This window comes from Lethenteron reissneri, unplaced genomic scaffold (assembly GCF_015708825.2).
Source record: "Lethenteron reissneri isolate LAM-NWPU_2019-01 unplaced genomic scaffold, ASM1570882v1 scaffold_78, whole genome shotgun sequence".
Lineage (NCBI taxonomy): Eukaryota > Metazoa > Chordata > Hyperoartia > Petromyzontiformes > Petromyzontidae > Lethenteron > Lethenteron reissneri.
The window spans coordinates 96,745-118,795 of NW_026892307.1; the positions used below are offsets into that span (position 1 = coordinate 96,745).

Sequence of the window (22,051 nt, forward strand, 5' to 3'; positions counted from 1 at the left end):
GTGTGTCACCGTGTGTGTGACTGTCACTGTGCGTGTCACCGTGTGTGTGACTGTCACTGTGCGTGTCACCGTGTGTGTGACTGTCACTGTGCGTGTCACCGTGTGTGTGACTGTCACCGTGTGTGTGACTGTCACTGTGCGTGTCACCGTGTGTGTGACTGTCACTGTGCGTGTCACCGTGTGTGTGACTGTCACTGTGCGTGTCACTGTGTGTGTGACTGTCACCGTGTGTGTGACTGTCACTGTGCGTGTCACCGTGTGTGTGACTGTCACTGTGCGTGTCACCGTGTGTGTGACTGTCACCGTGTGTGTGACTGTATCACCGTGTGTCACTGTGTATCACCCTGTGCGTGACTGTGTCACCGTGTGTGTGTGACTGTGGCACCCTGTGTGTGACTATCACTGTGTGTCACCGTGTGTGACTGTCACTGTGTGTGTCACCCTGTGTGTGACTGTGTCACTGTTTGTGTCACCCTGTGTGTGACTGTGTCATTGTTTGTGTCACCCTGTGTGTGACTGTGTCACTGTTTGTGTCACCCTGTGTGTGACTGTGTCACTGTTTGTGTCACCCTGTGTGTGACTGTGTCACTGTTTGTGTCACCCTGTGTGTGACTGTGTCACTGTTTGTGTCACCCTGTGTGTGACTGTGTCACTGTTTGTGTCACCGTGTGTGTGACTGTGTCACTGTGTGTCACCGTGTGTGACTGTGTCACTGTGTGTCACCGTGTGTGTGACTGTATCACCGTGTGTCACCGTGCGTGTGACTGTCACTGTGTGTGTCACCGTGTGTGTGACTGTGTCACTGTGTGTGTCACTGTGTGTGTGACTGTCACTGTGTCTCACCGTGTGTGTGACTGTCACTGTGTCACCGTGTGTGTGACTGTCACTATGCGCGTCACCGTGTGTGTGACTGTCACCGTGCGTGTCACCGTGTGTGTGACTGTCACCGTGTGTGTGACTATCACTGTGTGTCACTGTGTGTCACCCTGTGCGTGACTGTGTCACCGTGTGTGTGTGACTGTGTCACCCTGTGTGTGACTGTCACTGTGTGTCACCGTGTGTGACTGTCACTGTGTGTGTCACCCTGTGTGTGTGTGTCACCCCTGTGTGACTGTGTCACTGTTTGTGTCACCCTGTGTGTGACTGTGTCACTGTTTGTGTCACCGTGTGTGTGTGACTGTCACCCTGTGTGACTGTGTCACTGTGTGTGTGTGACTGTGTCACTGTGTGTCACCCTGTGTGTGACTGTGTCACCATGTGTGTGACTGTGTCACTGTGTGTCACCCTGTGTGTGACTGTGTCACTGTGTCACCGTGTGTGTGACTGTGTCACTGTGTGACCGTGTGTGTGACTGTATCACCGTGTGTCAGCGTGTGTGTGACTGTCACTGTGTGTGTCACCGTGTGTGTGACTGTGTCACCGTGTGTGTGATTCTCACTGTGTGTGTCACCGTGTGTGGGACTGTATCACCGTGTGTGTGATTCTCACTGTGTGTGTCACCGTGTGTGTGACTGTGTCACTGTGTGCGTGACTGTCACTGTGTCACCGTGTGTGTGACTGTCACTCTGTGTCACCGTGTGTGTGACTGTCACTGTGTGTGTCACCGTGTGTGTGACTGTCACTGTGTGTGTCATCGTGTGTGTGACTGTCACTGTGTGTGTCATCATGTGTGTGACTGTCACTGTGTGTGACTGTGTCACTGTGTGTCACTGCATGTGTCACTGTGTGTGTCACTGTGTGTGTCACTGTGTGTGTCACTGTGGGGAGCGGTAGTGCAGCGGTTAGCGCGCTGCGCTATGAACCTGGCGACCCGGGTTCGATTCCCGCTCACGGCCAACACCGCCAGTGACGATTATCTGAACCGGTCCTGGGCCTCCCCTAGGTCGACTCAGCCTGAAATGAGTACCCGGTGCGGTGTGTAAACATCGCCACTGGGGAGACAAAGGCGGTCGGGCGTGGTGCTGGCCACCCACCCCCTCGTGTACCGTTCCAGCCTTCATAGGTGCTCGCTAACAGCACTTGCCTGTTAAGGCTATACGGGGGATCTTTGTCACTGTGTGTAACTGTGTGTGACTGTGTGTCACTGCACAGTCGGAGAGTTCAAGAGTGACGCCCTCCTCGTACCAGAGAAGTGCCACTTCCTGCACAAGGAGAAGATGGAGGAGTGTGAGACTCATCTGCACTGGCACAGCACTGCCAAGGAGGTGTGTGTCAGTGCTTGTGTTACTCTGTGTGCCACTGGGAGTGAGTGGCTCAACACTGCCCATAGACTCAACACTGCACCATAGACTTAACACTGCCCATAGACTTAACACTGCCCATAGACTCAACACTGCAACATAGTCTCAACACTGCACCATAGACTCAGCACTAGACCATAGACTCAACACTGCCCCAATGGACTCAACACTGCACCATAGACTCAACACTGCCCATAGACTCAACACTGCACCATAGACTCAACACTGCCCATAGACTCAACACTGCCCATAGACTCAACACTGCCCATAGACTCAACACTGCACCATAGACTCAACACTGCACCATAGACTCAGCACTGCACCATAGACTCAGCACTAGACCATAGACTCAACACTACCCCAATGGACTCAACACTGCCCATAGACTCAACACTGCCCATAGACTCAACACTGCACAATAGATTCAACACTGCACCATAGACTCAACACTGCACCATAGACTCAACACTGCACCATAGACTCAACACTGCCCCAATGGACTCAACACTGCACCATAGACTCAACACTGCCCATAGACTCAACACTGCCCATAGACTCAACACTGCACCATAGACTCAACACTGCACCATAGACTCAGCACTGCACCATAGACTCAACACTGCCCATAGACTCAACACTGCACCAATGGACTCAACACTGCACCATAGACTCAGCACTGCACCATAGACTCAGCACTAGACCATAGACTTAACACTGCCCCATAGACTCAACACTGCCCCAATGGACTCAACACTGCACCATAGACTCAACACTGCACCATAGACTCAACACTGCCCCAATGGACTCAACACTGCACCATAGACTCAACACTGCACCATAGACTCAACACTGCCCATAGACTCAACACTGCACCATAGACTCAACACTGCACCATAGACTCAACACTGCACCATAGACTCAACACTGCCCATAGACTCAACACTGCACCAATGGACTCAACACTGCACCATAGACTCAACACTGCCCATAGACTCAACACTGCACAATAGATTCAACACTGCACAATAGATTCAACACTGCACCATAGACTCAACACTGCACCGTAGACTCAACACTGCACCATAGACTCAACACTGCCCCAATGGACTCAACACTGCCCATAGACTCAACACTGCCCATAGACTCAACACTACCCATAGACTCAACACTGCACCATAGACTCAACACTGCACCATAGACTCAACACTGCACCATAGACTCAACACTGCACCATAGCGTTAGCACTGCCCATATCTTTCTGTATATCTCTGTTTCTGTCTATCTCTGTATATCTCTGTTTCTGTCTCTCTCTGTGTCTCTCCGTCTCTCTGTCTCTCTCTGTATATCGCTCTGTCTCTCTCTGTAAGTCTCTGTCTCTCTCTGTATATCGCTCTGTCTGTCTCTGTCTCTCTCTGTATGTCTCCACCTCTCTCCGTGTCACCCCCATGTAGGCGTGCGAGGCTCAGCACTCCAGTCTGCTCAACTTCGGCATGCTGCTGCCCTGCGCCATCGACCGTTTCCGTGGTGTGGAGTTCGTCTGCTGCCCTCTGGATCCCCAGCGAGCTGCCCATGAGGGGCAGCAGCAGCAGCCAGAAGGGCAGCAGCAGGAGGAAGAGGAGCAGGAGGATAGGAATCTCAACGTCGGATTCACCTCTCAGGAGCTACGGCCCATCGATCCGGTGTACGACTGGTGGGAGGGCGGCCATGGCACGGACAGCAACTACCAGGCTGGGTGAGTGAGAGACATAGCAACTACCAGGCTGGGTGAGTGAGAGACATAGCAACTACCAGGCTGGGTGAGTGAGAGACATAGACATCAACTACCAGGCTGGGTGGGTGTGAGTTGTGTGGCACAGACAGCAACTACCAGGCTGGGTGGGTGTGAGTTGTGACACACAGATAACAACTACCAGGCGGGGTGGGTGTGAGTTGTGTGGCACAGACAGCAACTACCAGGTGGGGTGGGTGTGAGTTGTGACACACAGATAACAACTATCAGGCTGGGTGGGTGTGAGTTGTGTGGCACAGATAACAACTATCAGGCTTGGTGGGTGTGAGTTGTGACACACAGATAACAACTATCAGGCGGGGTGGGTGTGAGTTGTGAGGCACAGATAACAACTATCAGGCTGGGTGGGTGTGAGTTGTGTGGCACAGATAACAACTATCAGGCTAGGTGGGTGTGAGTTGTGTGGCACAGATAACAACTACCAGGCTAAGTGGGTGTGAGTTGTGACACACAGATAACAACTACCAGGCTAAGTGGGTGTGAGTTGTGTGGCACAGATAACAACTATCAGGCTGGGTGGGTGTGAGTTGTGACACAGATAACAACTATCAGGCGGGGTGGGTGTGAGTTGTGAGGCACAGATAACAACTATCAGGCGGGGTGGGTGTGAGTTGTGACACACAGATAACAACTACCAGGCTAAGTGGGTGTGAGTTGTGAGGTGACATAGATAACAACTATCAGGCTGGGCGGGTGAGTGTGGGTGTATGCCCGGCTCTCTTGCTCACTTCTCCTCACCCGTCGTAGTGAGGAGCTCGCCGTGGACGACTCTCCACCTCCTCCTGCCCTCGCCAATGGCGACGGCGACGCTGGCGACGATGATGGCGACGAAGATGCCGGTGACGGTGATGATGATGAGGAGGAGGGGGGCGATGATGGCGACAATGACGATGGCGACGATGGTGACGACGATGGCAATGATGGCGACGACGATGGCGACGACGATGGCGGCGACGATGGCGGCAACGATGGCGACGACGATGGCAACGATGGCGACGATGATGATGAGGTGGAGGATGGAGTCACCGTCACCACGACCACTGAGTGGGGTGAGAGGGAGGGGAGGGAGGGGAGGGAGGGAGGGAGGGAGGGAGGGGAGGGAGGGAGGGAGGGGAGGGAGGGAGGGAGGGAGGGGAGGGAGGGGAGGGAGGGAGGGAGGGGAGGAGGGGAGGGAGGGAGGGAGGGGGGAGGGAGGGAGGGAGGGAGGGAGGGGAGGGAGGGAGGGGAGGGAGGGAGGGAGGGAGGGAGGGAGGGAGGGGAGGGAGGGAGGGAGGGAGGGGAGGGAGGGGAGGGAGGGAGGGAGGGGAGGGAGGGAGGGAGGGAGGGAGGGAGGGAGGGGAGGGAGGGGAGGGAGGGGAGGGAGGGAGACCTCCACAGCCGTGCTCACTCCACTGCTGGATGGACACAGATAATAAAACAGAGACACCTCTACTCAGTGTAGCCTTCTGCATTCTAGAGGCTATACGGGGGAGCTTCGTGTGTGTTGTGTCTCTCTCTGGCTGTGTCAGTGTGTGTGTCTGTATGGCTGTGTGTCTATATGGCTGTGTGGCTGTGTGTGTCTGTGTATGTCTGTGTATGTTTGTGTGTGGCTGTGTGTGGCTGTGTGTCTGTGTGGTTGTGTGACTGTGTTTGTTTGTATGGCTGTGTGTCTGTGTGTTTATATGGCTGTGTATGTCTGTGTGGCTGTGTGTGTCTCTATGTGTGTGTCTGTGTGGCTGTGTGTGTGTGGCTGTGTGTCTGTGTGTGTCTGTATGGCTGTGTGTCTGTGTGTGTCTGTGTGTGTCTGGGGAGAGGCCTCTCCCCTTATGGCGTCTGCGACCACCACAGTGGCTAAACGGGGGCTCTGGACGGGTGCGAGGGGCTGGTAACCCCTCCACTCTCAATTCATTACCACTAAACTACGAATGAAACATAAATTTGTAACATATAAGCTTGTGCCAGAGGCCCCGGGGTGACAGGCTTCTATGACGTCTCCTGGCCAAACCCCAATTGGTTGAATGTTCGAACGCTCACTGCGGAGGAGAGGCTGCCACATGAGGGGTGTACAGTCCTCCACTCGGAGCAGGAGACTGCCAAACAACAGGGTGTGGCTCTTCTTCTGAACAAAAGAATGAAGGGGGCGTGGGAGCGTGGCGGTGAGGTGTGGGAAGTTGTAAGCCCCAGGATACTTTGGGTTCGCCTTCCCATCAACCGGAGGCGAGGAGTGGTGGTCGTGGGTTACTTATGCCCCCACCGAAGACGAACATCCGTGGAGGGATGCAGGCAAAGCCGATGAGTCGGATGCCTTCTATGACCTCCTGTCACAGGTGCTGGCTAAAGTGGCCACTCGGGACAGAGTCATCTTGTTGGGTGACTTCAATGCCCGAGTTGGTCATGATGCTGGCACCTGGTCTGGAGTGATTGGAAGGCATGGGCCAGATCAGCTCAATAACAACGGTAGGAGGCTGCTAGATTTGTGTGCAACCCATGGGCTTGTAATTACCAACACACTCTTCCGGCATTGGCGCATCCACACAACATCATGGATGCATGCCGGGATGCCGGGTCCAAGCAAGAACATCTGCTGGACTACATAGTGAAGGACCAGCGGATGCGAGCCCATGTCCTTGACACCAGGACCTACTGTGGAGCTGATCTGCCCTCTGACCATCGACTAGTCATCTGTAAGATGCGCCTGCCATTCTTCCACTCCGGTGGTGGGTGTACACCCAGGACCCAATTCCAACCAAAAGTGGCCTGGTCTCAGTTAGCTGATGAAAGTTGCAAGCGAGAATTTCATCATCGCTTGCAGCTGGGGTTGGCATCGTCCCCCACTCCACCTGATGTCGAGGGTAAATGGGCGAGGTTTAAGACTGTGACTCAGCTGCAATGGCTGCTTTGGGTACGCGGTCCAGACCTCCCCAGAAACCCTGGCTGACAGAGGAGGTGTTCAGGTTAATTGATAAAAAGCGACAGGCCCACTCTCATCGCCTACAGCATCCCACGTCAGAGAATGAGGAGGTTTACCGCAGCCTTCGCTCGGAGGTTCGGAGAGCCGTAAGGCGCTGCAAGGATGGGTGGTGGTCGGGGGTTGCTGAAGAGATGGAGTCTGCCTCAGTGGCCCGCTATCACAAATCACTATTTAACTCTATCAAAAAAGTAACCTGCAGCACCACACCTATTACCATCATTAGGGGAAAAAACGGTGATCCAATCTCCGACCCCCAGGAACAGGTTTGCAGATTTGCTGAGCATTTCTGTGAGGTCCTGGGGGAGGGAAAATCTCTCAGCCAGGAAAACATCATGGCACAAAGTGGGGATAACCCTGCTGAGGCTGCGGTGCCTCAAATATTGGAAGAGGTCACCCCCTGTGAGTGGCTGGCTGAGGTGCCAGCTGTTGAGGAAGTACTGAAGGCGATCCGGAGTCTGAGACCAGGAAAGGCACCCGGCAGAGATGATCTCCCAAGCGAAATGCTGAGGGAGGGTAGCGTTTGTGCACAGACTGCCCTATATGACATCATAACAACAGTCTGGACCGCTGGACGGGTACCGCAGGATTGGAAGGATGCCCTGGTGGTCCCCCTCTTTAAGAAGGGGGACCGCACAGACTGTAACAACTACAGGGGCATCTCACTCCTCAGTGTGCCAGGAAAGGTCCTGGCAAGGATTATTCAACATCGCCTTGCTAGGCACGCTGAGGAGAGGCTTGCGGAGCCCCAATGCGGTTTCAGGAAAGGGCGGTCCTGCACAGATGCCATATTTTCTGTCCATCTGCTACAGCAGAGGTGTAGGGAATTCCAAAAAGATCTACATCTCTGCTTTATTGACCTGGTCAAGGCCTATGATACCATCAGTAGGCCTGGGCTCTGGGTTGTTCTTCGTGCTTTCGGAGTCCCTGACCCTCTGCTCACGATCATTAAGGACCTTCATGATGGTGAGCGGGCCCGGGTAAAACTACGTGGCCGGGAGTCGGAGCCTGTCCCTGTACACCTTGGGGTGCGACAGGGATGTCCTCTGGCTCCCACATTATTTAACATCTATTTCGACTGCGTAGTTCGTGAAGCCTTCAATAGCTGTACCGGGGGAATTTCCATTTGGTACAGATATAATGGGAGGCTGATGGACGCCCGGGTGCGATCAAGGGATGGCTCCCTATTGGTCAACCACGTTATGTATGCCAATGATTTGGTAATAGCTGCTCATTCAGAAGAGGAGTTGGAGACGCTGCTGCTGAGACTGGAGCGTGCCACTAAGAGGTGGGGCCTTACCATCAGCCCCACCAAAACTAAGCACCTGCCTGGGTATTTTGTACCATTGGACACTCCAACCCCACAACTCCCAATCGGTGATGGGGCAGTTGTGGAGAGAGTGGAAAGTTTCCCATACCTGGGCAGTGTGCTTATGACCGGCTCCAGTTTATCAGCAGAGGTCTCACTCCGAATCAGTCGAGCGGCAATATCTTTTCATCGGTTACGTAACGCTGTGTGGAAGCTACCTGGTCTGTCGCTCCGCACGAAGCTTCAGGTCTTCTCGGCCACGGTCATTCCCTCCCTTCTCTACGCTTGCGAAACGTGGACCCCCCTAATGGAGCATCTTCGCCGGTTGGAAACATTTAGGCTGGCCTGCCTACGATCCATCCTGGGTTTAACCAGGCTGGATTGTATGAGGAGCTCACAAATCCTTGAAAGATCTGGGCAAAGTCCCATCGGTGAGTTCCTCCGGCAGGCAAGGCTGCGTTGGCTGGGTCATGTAGCCCGCATGCCCAGCCACCGCATGCCTAAACAGCGTTTGCTCGGCCGAATCGAGGGGGTTAAATGGGCGCAGCACGGGCTGGAGAAGAGATGGAGTGATGTGGTACAGGAGGACGTGGAGCTGAGTGGACTTGCCGATGACCGGTACCAGCGGTGTCAAGATCGGCTTCCGTGGAGGAGGAAGCTCGTGAAGGACGCTGCTGCTACTGGGCAGTGCCAGGCTAAGTGCACTGTGAGGCTACTGACATCCACCGCCACTTAATGGCGAATGGCGGTTGTTGTTGTTGTGGATACTTGAAGAGAAAAAATATAAATATTGGGGCAGGAGGCACGGGGGTGTAGAGTAGTGCCCCGGTTGTGCATCATTTGGAATATTGGAAAATTCGGCAAGGCCAGAGCCCCGCCTGTGTCGTATAAATAAGGTTACTGTTTGTAGAAATTGTTCAAGCGGCTTCCAAATATTATCACACAAACCATGAACCTCCCCCTCTCCCCCTCCCTCTCTCCCCCTCTCCCCCTCTCTCCCTCCTTCCCTCTCCCCCTCCCTCTCTATCTCCCCCTCTCTCCTTCTCAACCCCCTCTTTCTCCTCCCTCCCTCTCGCTCTCTCCCCGCAGCTGCCAGTTCCATCTCCCCATCTCCCACGACCACCTCCTCCGCCCCCCGCTCCTCCTCTCCTCCGGCCGTGGAGGGGGGGGAGCAGGGAGAGATATTGGGGGGGGCGAGGAAAAAGAGGAGGAGGAGGTGAAGGAGGAGGAGGTGAAGGAGGAGGAGGAGGAGGAGGTGGAGGAGGTGGCCGGGGGGGAGCATCGTAGATTCCTCGCCGCCAAGGAAGCTCTCGAGCGGAGTCACAGGGAGGAGATGGGGCTGGCGATGAGAGCGTGGGAGCAGCGTGGGAGCAGCCCCGGGGAGAGAGGGGGACTCATCCAGGTGGGGGGGAGCGTGGGGGGGGGGGAGCGTGGGGGGAGAGAGGGGGACTCATCGAGCGTGGGGGGAGTGTGTGGGGGGAGCATGTGGGGGGGGGGGCGAGTGTGTGGGGGGATGCATGTGGGGGGGGGCGAGTGTGGGGGGGGAGTGTGGGGGGGGGGTTCTCTGCTGTGGAGTGAATGGTGTTGACACATTAACCAGTTGACCCATTGACCCGTCTACCTGTTGACACATTGAATCTTTGATCTATTAATCTTTGATCCGTTGCCCGACTGACACATTGACCCGTCTACCTGACCCATCAGGGGTGTTGAGTCGGCTCCGCGGCGACCGCACTGGCATGTTGGGCGCGTTGAGTCGCCTAGCCAGCTGTGCCGGGTTGCTACAGGTCAAGTCAACAGTGGCACCTTGACAGGGCAATGGGGTCACATCCAGTCGATCCGTCAAGCCGTTGCCTGGTGACTGGTTGACTGGTTGAGTGGTTGGTTGAGTGGTTGACTGGTTGAGTGGTTGACTGGTTGTTGTTGTTGCCGTTGTTAAGCGGTTCCAGCTGGAGGTGTCCCGCATGGACCGTGCGTACGCCCAGCGCAGGCAGCTGCTGCTGCAGGGCCATGCGCGGCGCGCCCAGCAGGCGCTGAGCGACCGCCGCAGGGCGGCACTGGAGGAGCTGCTGGGCACGGTGCAGGGGGATCACGAGACGCGGGTAGCCACCACCACCTACTAGTAGTACTACTAGTATTACTACCACACAGATCCCCATAGACTCACCACACAGAGACCCATAGACTCACCACACGGAGACCCATAATTTCACCACACAGATACCTATCGACTCACCACACAGAGACCCATAGACTCACCACACAGAGACCTATAGACTCATCACACAGAGACCCATAGACTCACCACACAGATACCCATAGACTCACCACACAGAGACCTATAGACTCACCACACAGATACCCATAGACTCACCACACAGAGACCTATAGACTCATCACACAGAGACCCATAGACTCATTACACAGAGACCCATAGACTCGCACACAGAGACCCATAGACTCACCACACAGAGATCCACAGACTCACCACACAGAGATCTACAGACTCATCACACAGAGACCTATAGACTCATCGCACAGAGACCCACAGACTCACCACACAGAGATCCACAGACTCATCACACAGAGACCTATAGACTCCTCACACAGAGACCACAGACTCACCACACAGATATCCATGGACTCACCACACAGAGACCCATAGACGTTGTCCGTGTGTCTCAACGTGTATTTGTGTGTGTGTGTGTCTCACCATGTGTCTCTGTGTGTGTGTGTCACCGTGTGTGTGTGTGTCACGTGTGTGTGTGTGTCACGTGTGTGTGTGTCACCGTGTGTGTCACGGTGTGTGTCACTGTGTGTGTGTGTCACCGTGTGTGTGTGTCACCGTGTGTGTTTGTCACTGTGTGTGTCACCGTGTGTGTGTGTCACCGTGTGTGTGTCCCCGTGTGTGTCACCGTGTGTCACCGTGTGTGTGTGTCACCGTGTGTGTGTCACGGTGTTTGTGTGTGTGTCACTGTGTGTGTGTGTCACTGTGTGTGTGTGTCACCGTGTGTGTGTGTGTCACCGTGTGTGTGTGTGTCACCGAGTGTGTGTGTCACCGAGTGTGTGTGTGTCACCGAGTGTGTGTGTCACCGTGTGTGTGTCACCGTGTGTGTGTGTGTCACCGTGTGTGTCACCGTGTGTGTGTCACCGTGTGTGTCATCGTGTGTGTGTGTGTCACCGTGTGTGTGTGTGTCACCGTGTGTGTGTGTGTCACCGTGTGTGTCATTGTGTGTGTGTCACCGTGTGTGTGTGTGTCACCGTGTGTGTGTGTGTCACCGTGTGTGTGTGTGTCACCGTGTGTGTGTGTGTCACCGTGTGTGTGTGTCACCGTGTGTGTGTGTGTCACCGTGTGTGTGTGTGTCACCGTGTGTGTAGCCACACCGCGTGGTGCAGGCTCTCCGGCACTACCTGAAAGCCGAGTCCAAAGACCGCACGCACGCCCTGAGGCACCTCCAGCACACGGCCAGCGTCGACCCCGCAAGGGCACAGGCCATGAAGGCCCAGGTGGGAGATTGGTGGGGGGAGAGGGGGGAGGGGGCTGGGGGGAGAGGGGGGAGGGGGCTGGGGGGAGGGGAAGGAGAGGGGAGGGAGGGGAAGGGGGGGGGGTGCAGGGTTGGCGACTTCCTCCAAACTTTGAGGCACAAAAAAATGCCTCTCCCCAATCTCTCTCTATACTCTCCCCAAACTCTCCCTAATCTCTCTCCAATTTCTCTCCAATTTCTCTCTAAACTCTCTCTAATCTCTCTCTAATTCCTCTCTAATCTCTCCGCCCAGGTGGATGCTCACCTGTTGGCTATCGACGAACGAATCAACCAGACCCTGGCGCTGCTGCTGGGACGCCTCCCACCACTCTCCTCCGACATGCAGCGCCAGATCGGTAGTAACACAGCAGTAGTAGTAGTAGCACAGTAGTAGTAGTAACACAGCAGTAGTAGTAGTAACGTAGTCGTAGTAACACAGTAGTAGTAGTAACACAGCAGTAGTAGTAGTAACACAGTAGTAGTCGTAACGTAGTAGTAGTAACACAGTAGTAGTCGTAACACAGCAGTAGTAGTAGTAACATAGTCGTAGTAACACAGTAGTAGTAGTAACACAGTAGTAGTAGTAACACAGTAGTAGTAGTAACACAGTAGTAGTAGTAACACAGCAGTAGTAGTAGTAACACAGCAGTAGTAGTAGTAACACAGTAGTAGTCGTAACGTAGTAGTAGTAACACAGTAGTAGTAGTCGTAACGTAGTAGTAGTAACACAGTAGTAGTAGTAACACAGTAGTAGTAGTAACACAGTAGTAGTAACACAGTAGTAGTAGTAACAGTAGTAGTAGTAACACAGTAGTAGTAGTCGTAACGTAGTAGTAGTAACACAGTAGTAGTAGTAACACAGCAGTAGTAGTAGTAACACAGTAGTAGTAGTAACACAGTAGTAGTAGTAACAGTAGTAGTAGTAACACAGTAGTAGTAGTCGTAACATAGCAGTAGTAACACAGTAGTAGTAGTAACACAGTAGTAGTAGTAACACAGTAGTAGTAGTAACACAGTAGTAGTAGTAACACAGTAGTAGTAGTAACAGTAGTAGTAGTAGTCGTAACATAGTAGTAGTAACACAGTAGTAGTAGTAACACAGCAGTAGTAGTAGTAACACAGTAGTAGTAACAGTAGTAGTAGTAACACAGTAGTAGTAGTCGTAACGTAGTAGTAGTAACACAGTAGTAGTAGTAACACAGTAGTAGTAGTAACACAGTAGTAACAAAGTAGTAGTAGTAACACAGCAGTAGTAGTAACACAGTAGTAGTAGTAACACAGTAGTAGTAGTAACAGCAGTAGTAGTAGTAACACAGTAGTAGTAACACAGTAGTAGTAACACAGTAGTAGTAGTAACACAGCAGTAGTAGTAACACAGTAGTAGTAGTAACAATAGTAGTAGTAACACAGTAGTAGTAGTAACACAGTAGTAGTGACACAGCAGTAGTAGTAGTAACACAGCAGTAGTAGTAGTAACATAGCAGTAGTAGTAACACAGCAGTAGTAGTAACAGTAGTAGTAGTAACACAGTAGTAGTAGTAACACAGTAGTAGTAGTAACACAGTAGTAGTAGTAACACAGCAGTAGTAGTAACACAGTAGTAGTAGTAGTAACACAGCAGTAGTAGTAGTAACACAGCAGTAGTAGTAGTAACACAGTAGTAGTAGTAACACAGCAGTAGTAGTAGTAACACAGCAGTAGTAGTAACACAGTAGTAGTAGTAGTAACAGTAGTAGTAGTAGTAACAGTAGTAGTAACACAGTAGTAGTAGTAACACAGTAGTAGTAGTAACACAGCAGTAGTAGTAACACAGCAGTAGTAGTAACACAGCAGTAGTAGTAACACAGCAGTAGTAGTAACACAGTAGTAGTAGTAACACAGTAGTAGTAGTAACACAGTAGTAGTAACACAGCAGTAGTAGTAACACAGCAGTAGTAGTGTAGAGGTGTAATTGTGCATGGCCACGGAGGTAGAGGTGTAATTGTGCATGGCCACGGATGGCTAACAAACACAATGGGCGGGGTTAGGGCCGTACACAGGGGAGGTGCTCGCACCGACGTCCGCACCTGCATCCCCCACGGGCCCCTCCCGGGGGCCGAGTCCTATAAAGGGTGGTGAGCCGGAGGGCTCGAGGTCGAGATCAGCTTTAACCAGCGAAGACGGAAGACCAGCTAGAATAGGCCCCAGAGCTCCCCTGGCTCGCTGTCCTTGTAAGGGCCGGCCAGGGCAAGCCGGTGGCGTGGCCCCGAGAGCCCAGACTGACGAGCCGGTCTGGAGACTCAGGGTGCCGGGATCCCAGCTTGACCAGGGCTGGGATAGGTAGCCTCCCCTAGCTCCGTAGTAGAGGACTTGGGCGTAGGTTAGCGGGGTTAGATGTTGTGTATCCCTGTAGACAAGTGAAGGGGACGATACCCCCTTAAGTACTGCGTGTACCCGTTACTGTGCACAAGTTGGTGTAATAAATAAGTGTGCCTCCGACCCTGTCGTCAAGCCTCCTAAATACTTACTACATCTGGTGTCAGAAGTAAAACGTTCAACGATGGACACACGAGGGACGACACGTACCAGGGAGTCGGAGATAGAAGACGCCACGGCCGAATCACCACCAGAGATGGCCGGGGTCGGATCGGAGCAGCCGGGGCCGAGTACGCCCGCGCTGCTACGACAGGAAGGGGGGGATGCGTCGGCCGAGGGACTCCGGCTGGCTCACTCCCGCCTGGCGGAACTGCTCTACGCCGCGGCCGCCGCGTTGGAGGAGATCACGCGGCTGGGGGCTGGAGGGGCTGCGCGGGACGACGACAGCAGCCGACGCGCGGCGACGTTTCCCGCCACCCCGACGCGGCTCGCGGTTAAATTTCCCGCCATCACTACAGTGCGAGCAGAGGGCGGGGCCGGCCCGCGTCAGGTGACTGCTGAGGGCCAAGCACAAGCCGTGACATCATCAACACCGGCCAGCGCGTCAACAACGGAGCGACCGGCGATGCCATGCTCGCAGCCCGCCCACACTGTAACATCTGCTGGGGACGACGGAGCGCGATCCGCAGCCACGGACGTCGCGTTACAGCAGCGTCTGCCGCCTCTCAAAGAATTCGTGGGCGCGGACGGAGACTGGGGCGGCTTCAGGAGACGGTTCATCGCTCATCAGGAGATGGCGAACTGGACGGACGCCGAAGCACTACGCGCGCTGCCGGCGATGCTGGACAACGACGCCCTGGCTACTCTCACCTCGGCGCCTAAGGAAAAGCGCGCCACGCTGCACTTGGCGTTGCAGCTGCTGTCAGCTGTCTATGGTCCGCCTTCGGACTGCAGGCAGCTATTCCACGATCGCCATCGGGGCGCCAACGAATCGCCCCTGGCCTTCCGGACGGCTCTCCTGGCCATGGCAAAGGCAGCTTTCCCGCGGATGGACGAGGAGGGAGTGGACGCCATGGTGGCTGAAAAGCTGCTACTACTCGCTGATGAGCTGAACGTCACCGTCTTGGCTCAAGACGGCGCAGAGATGTCGTCCTTGCTGGTCGCGCGCCACATCCACGGGGGCTTGCGGTCCCTGCGTCGCAAGGCCGCCAAGGGGGTGACCAGCCATGCCATGGCGGCCACCACCCTCCCACCGGAGGAGGTCTGCGGGGTGGAGCGGCGGGGGGAATGGAGATCGGCGGCACCACAGGCTCGGACCGGACCGAGCCGCCAGGAGCAGCCCAGGCCATCTGGGGCGCTCACACGGTGCTACAACTGTGGCCTTCAAGGCCACGTTGCGTCAGGGTGCCGGGCTCCCCGTCAGCGCGGGGCGACACCTCGCCAGGACGCCGCGCCATCCCCACCCAAGCTCCAGCAGAGAAATACGGCGAGTCGTGACACCTCACACGTTTGGCCCGTGCACACATCCGACACACACTCGCGCGCTAAAACGGACAGGGTTCAAAAATCGACGGCCGTTGCGTCGGATTGTTCTGAAATGCGGCGAGCGCTCCAACCGGGTCAGTGGTCGGCGCTCGCCCATCGTGTCGTTGCAGCGTCGGCGGGATCGTCGGTCGTGGTCGGTCACATTGATGGGGTAGAGGTGCGGATTTTAATTGACACGGGCATCGGCGACCATTATCTCTGATTTGATTTATAACATCCTTCCCGTTCAAAGTCGTCCCTTGCTCCCCGTTGACGTGCCATGCTATGCCGCTAACGGGGGCTCGCTGGGCATTATTGGGCAAATCCGCGCCAAAATTTGCATTGGAGACAGTAAATTATCCGGGCCTGTTTTGGTTTCCTCCTCACTCGCGGTTCCGTGCCTGTTGGGGACGGATTTCTTGGCCAAAATGCCCATTCGTATCTTGATTGACCAGGGGTGCATCGAGCTCCCGTCGGGCCGACGTGTTACATTTTTGTCTTTGCCCACCACGGGGCGTCGGGCATTTGCCACCGTGCAGGCGCTCGTGACAAAAACTGTGCGCGTACCCCCGGGGGCTCAGATGCTCGTCCCTCTTAGGTTGCGTCGGCCGTTTGCGGAAGGGGTTGCGGATTCGGGGAGTCTTGTTGGGACCATCTCGGGCCGGGGTCAATGGACCCGATTTGCTAGCGGCTCAGACCATAGTGAAAGGGGATGGGGACCCCTTCATTGCAGTCCTTAATGTCGGATCGCGAACGGCCGTGGTTCCTCAAGGGACCGTGCTTGCACACGCAACGCCGGTACCCTATGAGGAACCACTCGTGGGTCAGGTAAGCACCGATCCTCCGTCGCGACCGCATTCGGACTGTGATGATGGATGGCTGGATGCGCTTTGCGCGGGATCAGTGGACCTGTCCGACTCGCAGCGTGCGCAGCTGCGAGTTCTCCTGAACGAATTTGCCGACGTTTTTAGTCAACACAAATTTGATATTGGGTGTACTAAATTGCTGCGACACCATATTGACACAGGTGACAGCGCGCCAATCCGCCAAAATTCCTTTCGGTTGAGTCCCGCCGAAAAGGATCATGTCAAATCGGCTGTTGATGACATGCTAGCCGCCGATATCATTTCCCCTTCCAACAGCCCGTGGGGCGCGCCGATCGTTTTGGTGAAAAAACACGACGGCTCACTGCGGTTTTGTGTCGACTTTCGGCGATTGAACAAAATTTCTGTGGCAGATGCGTACCCGCTTCCTCGAATGGATGAGTCGCTCGATGCCTTGGCGGGGGCGCGATTCTTTTCCACCCTCGATTTACTTTCTGGATTCTGGCAGCTTCCTCTGGATGACGAATCCAAACCTAAGACGGCTTTCCGTACACCGCAAGGCCTCTTCCAATTTAACCGCTTGCCGATGGGCTTACATTCCGCGCCAGCAACTTTTCAGGGGTTAATGGAACTGGTCTTGGCAGGCTTGCAATGGGATTCGTGTTTGATTTACTTGGACGACGTCATCGTCTTTAGCAAATCGTTCGATGAACACCTCCAGAGATTGCGTGCTGTTTTTCTCAAAATGCGGGCTGCCAATTTAAAATTTAAACCGCAGAAGTGCCATTTGCTCGGCGAATCGGTGCGGTATTTGGGTCACATTGTGGGGCGCTCGGGGATATCCACTGATCCCGCCAAAACGGAATGCGTCAGCTCCTGGCCAACTCCCACCTCGGTGGGAGAGGTCAGGAGTTTCATTGGCTTCGCGTCGTACTACCGACGGTTTGTGGCTGACTTCGCTACGATCGCGAAACCATTGCACGCCTTGACGTCCAAGGGGGTCAGGTTTCATTGGGGGCCGGAGGAAGAGGCTGCTTTTCGCGCCCTCCGGAATGCCCTGGTGGGGGCTCCACCGTTAAATTACCCCGATTTCTCACAACCCTTCTTGCTCGATACAGACGCAAGTAACACGGGCATTGGGGGCGTGCTGTCCCAGCTCATCGGGGGCGTAGAGCATGTGGTGGCTTACGGTAGTCGAGTACTGTCTCCGGCGGAACAACGGTACTGCGTTACCCGTCGGGAATTATTGGCAATTGTTTATTTCATTCAGCAGTACCGCCCGTATCTGTACGGTCGGCGTTTCACCGTCCGTACAGATCATGCCGCTCTACAGTACGCCCTGCGGGTTCAACAACCATCGGGGCAGTTGTCCCGATGGTTGGAGATTCTCCAGGACTACGACTTTGTCACCACATATCGTAAGGGCGTCCGCCACACGAACGCTGACGCCCTGTCACGGTTGCCACCCACTTCGGAGTGTGCCTGCCTCTTGGGTTCGGGGCGTTGTAGGCCCCCGAACGTGGCCACCGATTCGGTCTTCGTGGCCGCCGCCGATGCGCCTTCGGCTTCGGGTCCTATCGAGCAAGAAGGGAGGGATTCGTTGCTGGGGTTGTCGGTTGCGGAATGGGGACGCCTGCAAATGGAGGACACCTCCCTCCTCGCTCTGCGCCGTCGCACCGGGGGGGTTGGTCAGGGGGTGGCGAACGTTGACTCGTGGGGGTTGTTCCAGGGGCTTTTAATGCACTGGGACGGAAAATCCCGCCGCCAACGGCTTGTAGTGCCTGCAGCATTGAGGGGTAAGGTGGTATGGGCTGCGCATGAGCGGCTCCTGCACTTGGGGGTTCACAACACCTTTGCCATGCTCCAGCTCGATTTCTTCTGGCCGGGCATGGCAAAGGACGTGGGGGATCTCTTGGTCATGCACGCAATGCGCGCAGCGGAAGCCACCAGCGAGGGGGTCCAACCCTCCGCTGCAGTCCATAAAGGTTTCCCGGGTTAACGAGCTCGTTGCTCTGGATATTCTCGGCCCATTTCCCGCTACACCCAGGGGAAATAGGTATTTATTGACGGGGGTCGAATACTTCACGAGATGGCCTATGGCCTGGCCCCTGGCCAACCAGTCGGCTGCAGCCATCGCGGAGGCCTTTGTCCAGGGCTATGTCCTCGACAAGGGTGCTCCGGAACGGCTGCTGACTGACCAGGGTAAGAATTTTTCGGGGAAACTCCTCCGCGAGGTGTGCGATCTCTTGGGTACAGAGAAAATTCGGACCTCCCCGTATCACCCGCAAACTGACGGGATGGTGGAACGGCTGCATCGGACTGTCACGTCCATGCTGTCCCAGCAGGTATCGGAATCCCAGACAGATTGGGACCTTCGCATTCCCGGTGTGTTACAAGCCTACAGGATGGCTCCCCACGCGGCCACCGGATTTTCCCCTTTCTTTTTAATGTATGGCCGCGAGGCTAACCCCCCTGTGACGACCCAGCTGAAGCTCTCGGCGCCTCAGGCGAAGTCTACCTTGTCCGAACACGTTAAATTTAACATCAGCAAATTATCTGAGGCGCGGGAAGCGGCCGTGCAAAATTCTGAACTCCGCCAGAAGGCGAACGAGAGGCTTCGGCTGGGGCGGGTACATGTGTTCAAATGGAAACCAGGGGACAGGGCATGGTTGCACTGTCCCCAGGTGCCGCTGGCAACCTCGTCAAAGTTGGTACGGCCGTGGCGGGGGCCAGTGGAGGTCGTACAGGTCTTGCGGCCGCAATGTGTTCGCGTCAAATGGGGGAGGCGTCGGTGGTACGTGCACCCCTCAAGGTTGAAACAGTTCATTGCGCCGCCCCGTGGTTCACACACACACACGCATGGCCAAACGTGTGAGGGGTCCGCCGACTCCCCGACGTCGCTGCTCTCGCCTAACCTCACATCAACTGTTCCATCTCCAGGTGCAACAGGAGTGACGGGTCCACGCCCGCCAACCCCTCCCGGAGGGGTCGGGGGTCACTCGCCAGCGACGCCAGACTCTCTTGCACCTGGACCATCAACAACCGCTACTGAGCGTGCCAGGGCGGGCCCTTGTGACGGGCCCGCCGTGAGAACGCGCGCCAAAATGCGCAGACTATTGTGAGGTCGGCCGTTGGGGGGCCCTTGCGGACAGTGGGGGGGAGGCGTCCGGAGTGCGTGTATATATGTTGGTTTTGGGGAATGGGGTATTTATTCGGGGGGGTGCGTCGGGTTATTTTTTTTCTCTTCCTGTTGTTGTTCTTGTTATGGTTCTCATTGTTCTTGTTAAAATTACGCGAGGCACACACACGCTTTTCGGGAGGGATGCACCTTTATTCTGATATTTTTTTTGCAGCCAGGGACGGCTGCGAGCTGTACAGGGGGGGGGGGTGATGTAGAGGTGTAATTGTGCATGGCCACGGAGGTAGAGGTGTAATTGTGCATGGCCACGGATGGCTAACAAACACAATGGGCGGGGTTAGGGCCATACACAGGGGAGGTGCTCGCACCGACGTCCGCACCTGCATCCCCCACGGGCCCCTCCCGGGGGCCGAGTCCTATAAAGGGTGGTGAGCCGGAGGGCTCAAGGTCGAGATCAGCTTTAACCAGTGAAGACGGAAGACCAGCTAGAATAGGCCCCAGAGCTCCCCTGGCTCGCTGTCCTTTTAAGGGCCGACCAGGGCAAGCCGGTGGCGTGGCCCCGAGAGCCCAGACTGACGAGCCGGTCTGGAGACTCAGGGTGCCGGGATCCCAGCTTGACCAGGGCTGGGATAGGTAGCCTCCCCTAGCTCCGTAGTGGAGGACTTGGGCGTAGGTTAGCGGGGTTAGATGTTGTGTATCCCTGTAGACAAGTGAAGGGGACGATACCCCCTTAAGTACTGCGTGTACCCGTTACTGTGCACAAGTTGGTGTAATAAATAAGTGTGCCTCCGACCCTGTCGTCAAGCCTCCTAAATACTTACTACAGTAGTAACACGGTAGTAGTAGTAACACAGCAGTAGTAGTAACACAGTAGTAGTAGTAACACAGTAGTAGTAGTAACACAGTAGTAGTAGTAACACAGCAGTAGTAACACGGTAGTAGTAGTAGTGACACAACGACCACCACAACGCTTGTGCCAGGCTAGGTGCACGAGGAGGAGGTCACATGACAGACCCCTCAGGTGCCATGGGTTACATTTCTGTGCCAGGCGAGATGCTGATTCACCACATGTGCCCCCTACTGTGCCAACTCACTTCGATTTATCTACCCAGTGCTCCACCTCATCCACCTCCTCACCACCACCTCCCCCTCTCTTCCCCCCCCCCCTCTCTCCCCACAGCCGCCGCTCTCTCCCCACTGCACGAGACCCAACAACAGCAGCAGCAGCGACACAAACAGCACAAACAGCACAAACAACAACAACAACAACAGCAGCAGGCAGAGATCCCCCTGCCTGCCGGTCGCCGTGGCTACGGGAGGGACGCCCTGCCTCTACCTCCCTCTCCTCCCTCCGCCTCTCCCTCCCCCTCCTTCTCCCTGCTCCCCCTGGCCGCCTCCACCTCTGGCCCCCCTCCTCCCCCTCCTCCTCCTCCTCCACCTCCTCCCCCACCTCCTGCTCAAGCAGCGCCCACTCTGCTGCCCACCTCGTCACGGATCGGACAACCCGTGGCTCCAACTCGCTACGCAGGTACGGGATGGAATCACGGAGGGTTCGTGTGGCTGGGTTCACGGTGGTCGTGTGGCTGGGGTCACTGTGGCCGTGTGGCCGTGTTCACGGTGGCCGTGTGGCTGGTATCACGGTGGCCGTGTGGCTGGGTTCCAGATGGCCGTCTGGCCGGGTTCAAGATGGTCGTGTGGCCGGGGTCACGGTGGTCGTGTGGCCGGGGTCACGGTGGTCGTGTGGCCGGGGTCACTGTGGTCGTGTGGCCGGGTTCACGGTGGCCGTGTCTCTGAGTTCATGGTGGTCGTGTGGCCGTGTTCACGGTGGCCGTGTGGCCGGGTTCAAGATGGCTGTGTGGCCGGGTTCACGGTGGCCGTGTGGCCGGGTTCAAGATGGTCGTGTGGCCGGGGTCACGGTGGTCGTGTGGCCGGGGTCACGGTGGTCGTGTGGCTGGGTTCACGGTGGCTGTGTGGCTGGGTTCACGGTGGTCGTGTGGCCGGGGTCACGGTGGTCGTGTGGCCGTGTTCACGGTGGCCATGTGGCCGGGTTCAAGATGGTCGTGTGGCCGGGGTCACGGTGGTCGTGTGGCCGGGTTCACGGTGGCCGTGTCTCTGGGTTCACGGTGGCCGTGTGGCCGTGTTCACGGTGGCCGTGTTCACGGTGGCCGTGTGGCCGGGTTCACGATGGCCATGTGGCCGTGTTCACGGTGGTCGTGTGGCCGTGTTCACGGTGGTCGTGTGGCCGTGTTCACGGTGGTCGTGTGGCCGTGTTCACGGTGGTCGTGTGGCCGTGTTCACGGTGGTCGTGTGGCCGGGTTCAAGGTGGTCGTGTGGCCGGGTTCACGGTGGCCGTGTTCACGGTGGCCGTGTGGCCGTGTTCACGGTGGTCGTGTGGCCGGG

General features: G+C 55.8%; 1 protein-coding gene across 1 annotated transcript in view; it reads left to right on the forward strand.

Moving 5' to 3' along the window:
- LOC133340130 (amyloid-beta A4 protein-like) overlaps positions 1-22,051 on the forward strand; it is a 45,435-nt gene that overhangs the window by 15,621 nt on the left and 7,763 nt on the right. The window contains 9 exon segments of the mRNA XM_061548187.1: positions 2,092-2,204; positions 3,692-3,972; positions 4,777-5,078; positions 9,375-9,504; positions 9,507-9,687; positions 10,226-10,387; positions 11,664-11,792; positions 12,063-12,165; positions 20,832-21,179. Of these exon segments, the coding sequence (XP_061404171.1) occupies positions 2,092-2,204; positions 3,692-3,972; positions 4,777-5,078; positions 9,375-9,504; positions 9,507-9,687; positions 10,226-10,387; positions 11,664-11,792; positions 12,063-12,165; positions 20,832-21,179 (1,749 nt within the window).